The sequence below is a fragment of the Buceros rhinoceros genome, unplaced genomic scaffold (genome assembly GCF_000710305.1).
Source record: "Buceros rhinoceros silvestris isolate BGI_N320 unplaced genomic scaffold, ASM71030v1 scaffold18723, whole genome shotgun sequence".
Taxonomy (NCBI): domain Eukaryota; kingdom Metazoa; phylum Chordata; class Aves; order Bucerotiformes; family Bucerotidae; genus Buceros; species Buceros rhinoceros.
The window spans coordinates 1587-3254 of NW_010402005.1; the positions used below are offsets into that span (position 1 = coordinate 1587).

Genomic DNA, 1668 nt, shown 5'->3' on the forward strand with positions numbered 1-1668 from the left:
TACGAGGCTCTTCTGCCACGGGGGCAGGTCTGACCGCTGACCAGGGGAGTCAGGCAGGGCCAGGCGTGCGCTGGAGCCGGGGCAGAGCTGTGCTGTGCCCAGGAAAGGCTGTACTGGCTGCAGGGGTGGAGTAACCACGGGGACAGCTGAGCGCTGCCAGCAGAACTTGCCACAGCCCTACGCGAAGGGTGTCTGACCCTGGAGACCCGAAGGCTGGGTGTGGAACGGTACCAATCCCCCAGCGGTTTCAAAAGGTTTGAGGGATTTCTCTGCCTTTGCACCTGCTTATTTAAAACCAGCTGGATCAAGGTCAGCCCACACCTCGCCTCTATTGCTCTTAAAACAGTTTCATCTGTGCATCTTGTTTTGAAGCTCACAGCCCTCGCAGCAAATTGTAGGGAGTTCAGCTGAGGGTCACTTTGGTTTCAGTCAGCTCAAGGGTGCCTCAGTTTCTCTGTGAATTGTGCTTTCAAGAGTAGGCACGTTCATCTCCCTTCGTGTTTTAGTGTCTGACCAATATATTCCACAACTTGTTTAGTCTTGTTTTTAAAGCAGTGTCACTGATGGCCTTGGGGATTACAAGTGAACTTCAGGGCTGCAGCAGATGATTTTGGTTTTCCCTCATCTAGAGCTACCCTGAAGTTGCAAAGGGATTGGCCACGTGCCTCTTCAATGATTGCCATCTCATTCCTCGACCTGTCTTGTTTTTAAAGCAGTGTCACTGATGGCCTTGGGGATTACAAGTGAACTTCAGGGCTGCAGCAGATGATTTTGGTTTTCCCTCATCTAGAGCTACCCTGAAGTTGCAAAGGGATTGGCCACGTGCCCCTTCAATGCTCGCCATCTCATTCCTCGGGCTGCCCTCAGCGATCACATAGCGAACTGCAGCGACAAAGTGTCCCTTGAGCAAGGTACGGGTAAGAGAACCACCCATGCTCCAAGGCGATTCCTTTCCCGGGGGGCTGAGGGCTCCTGTTTGTGGGGAGAGCTCATAGAATAACCGAAAAGTGCGTGTTGAGTGCCCGGGGATCTGTGCCGCAGCAGCTGTGGGAAACTTGAGTCCTCTTTGCTTTGATTTGTTGAGCAGGTTTGGGTGAATATTGCAGGTGTTCCCCACAGGTCTTGGTCTATTTTGTCACCACGTTTGTTGGATGTGAAGGTTGTACCCCAGAGCGTGTGGGAGCAGAACTGGGATGCTTTAATGAACAGGACAGGCCCTTCTTTCTGTAGAGCTGATCTACCTTGGCTGAGGCTTGGCCGCTGATGCCCTGAGAAAGGTGATATCCACCGAGCTGGTGCCTAAGCTGTGGAACCCCCGGCAGCTGTTCTGCACCAGGACAACCTGAACAGGTCAATCTCACCAAGAGACACGGCAGCTCCTCTTCCAGCTGCTGCACTTGATTCATCTGCCACACAATTAAGAGTTCAGTCTCCTGCCCAGTGAGAGCAGGTGGCAGGGGGCTGTCCAAAACCCGCCCCCGTTATTGAGGAGGGTGTCCTGTGCTCAGCAGTGTCTTTTCCCCCCCCTGCAGTGGCTCTTTCACTACAGAGCAGACAAATTTCTGTCTTGTGGAGAGCTGCCCCAAGGCCAGCAGTGGTGCCTGCATTCACGTGAGCAGGTTTCCTCTTCCCTCAAACGTTCTTGCCGCTGAGTTCCAGGGGCAGAGA

At 53.5% G+C, this 1668-nt stretch overlaps 1 protein-coding gene across 1 annotated transcript in view; it reads left to right on the plus strand.

Moving 5' to 3' along the window:
* The window catches only part of LOC104490242 (gametocyte-specific factor 1-like), a gene marked incomplete at both ends in the record, with an annotated part of 2491 nt that extends 1580 nt beyond the window's left edge, over positions 1 to 911 (plus strand). Inside the window, one exon of the mRNA XM_010132505.1 lies at positions 791 to 911. Coding sequence (XP_010130807.1) covers positions 791 to 911 — 121 coding nt within the window. The remainder of the gene's footprint in view (positions 1 to 790) is intronic.
* Positions 912 to 1668: the final 757 nt, after the last annotated feature.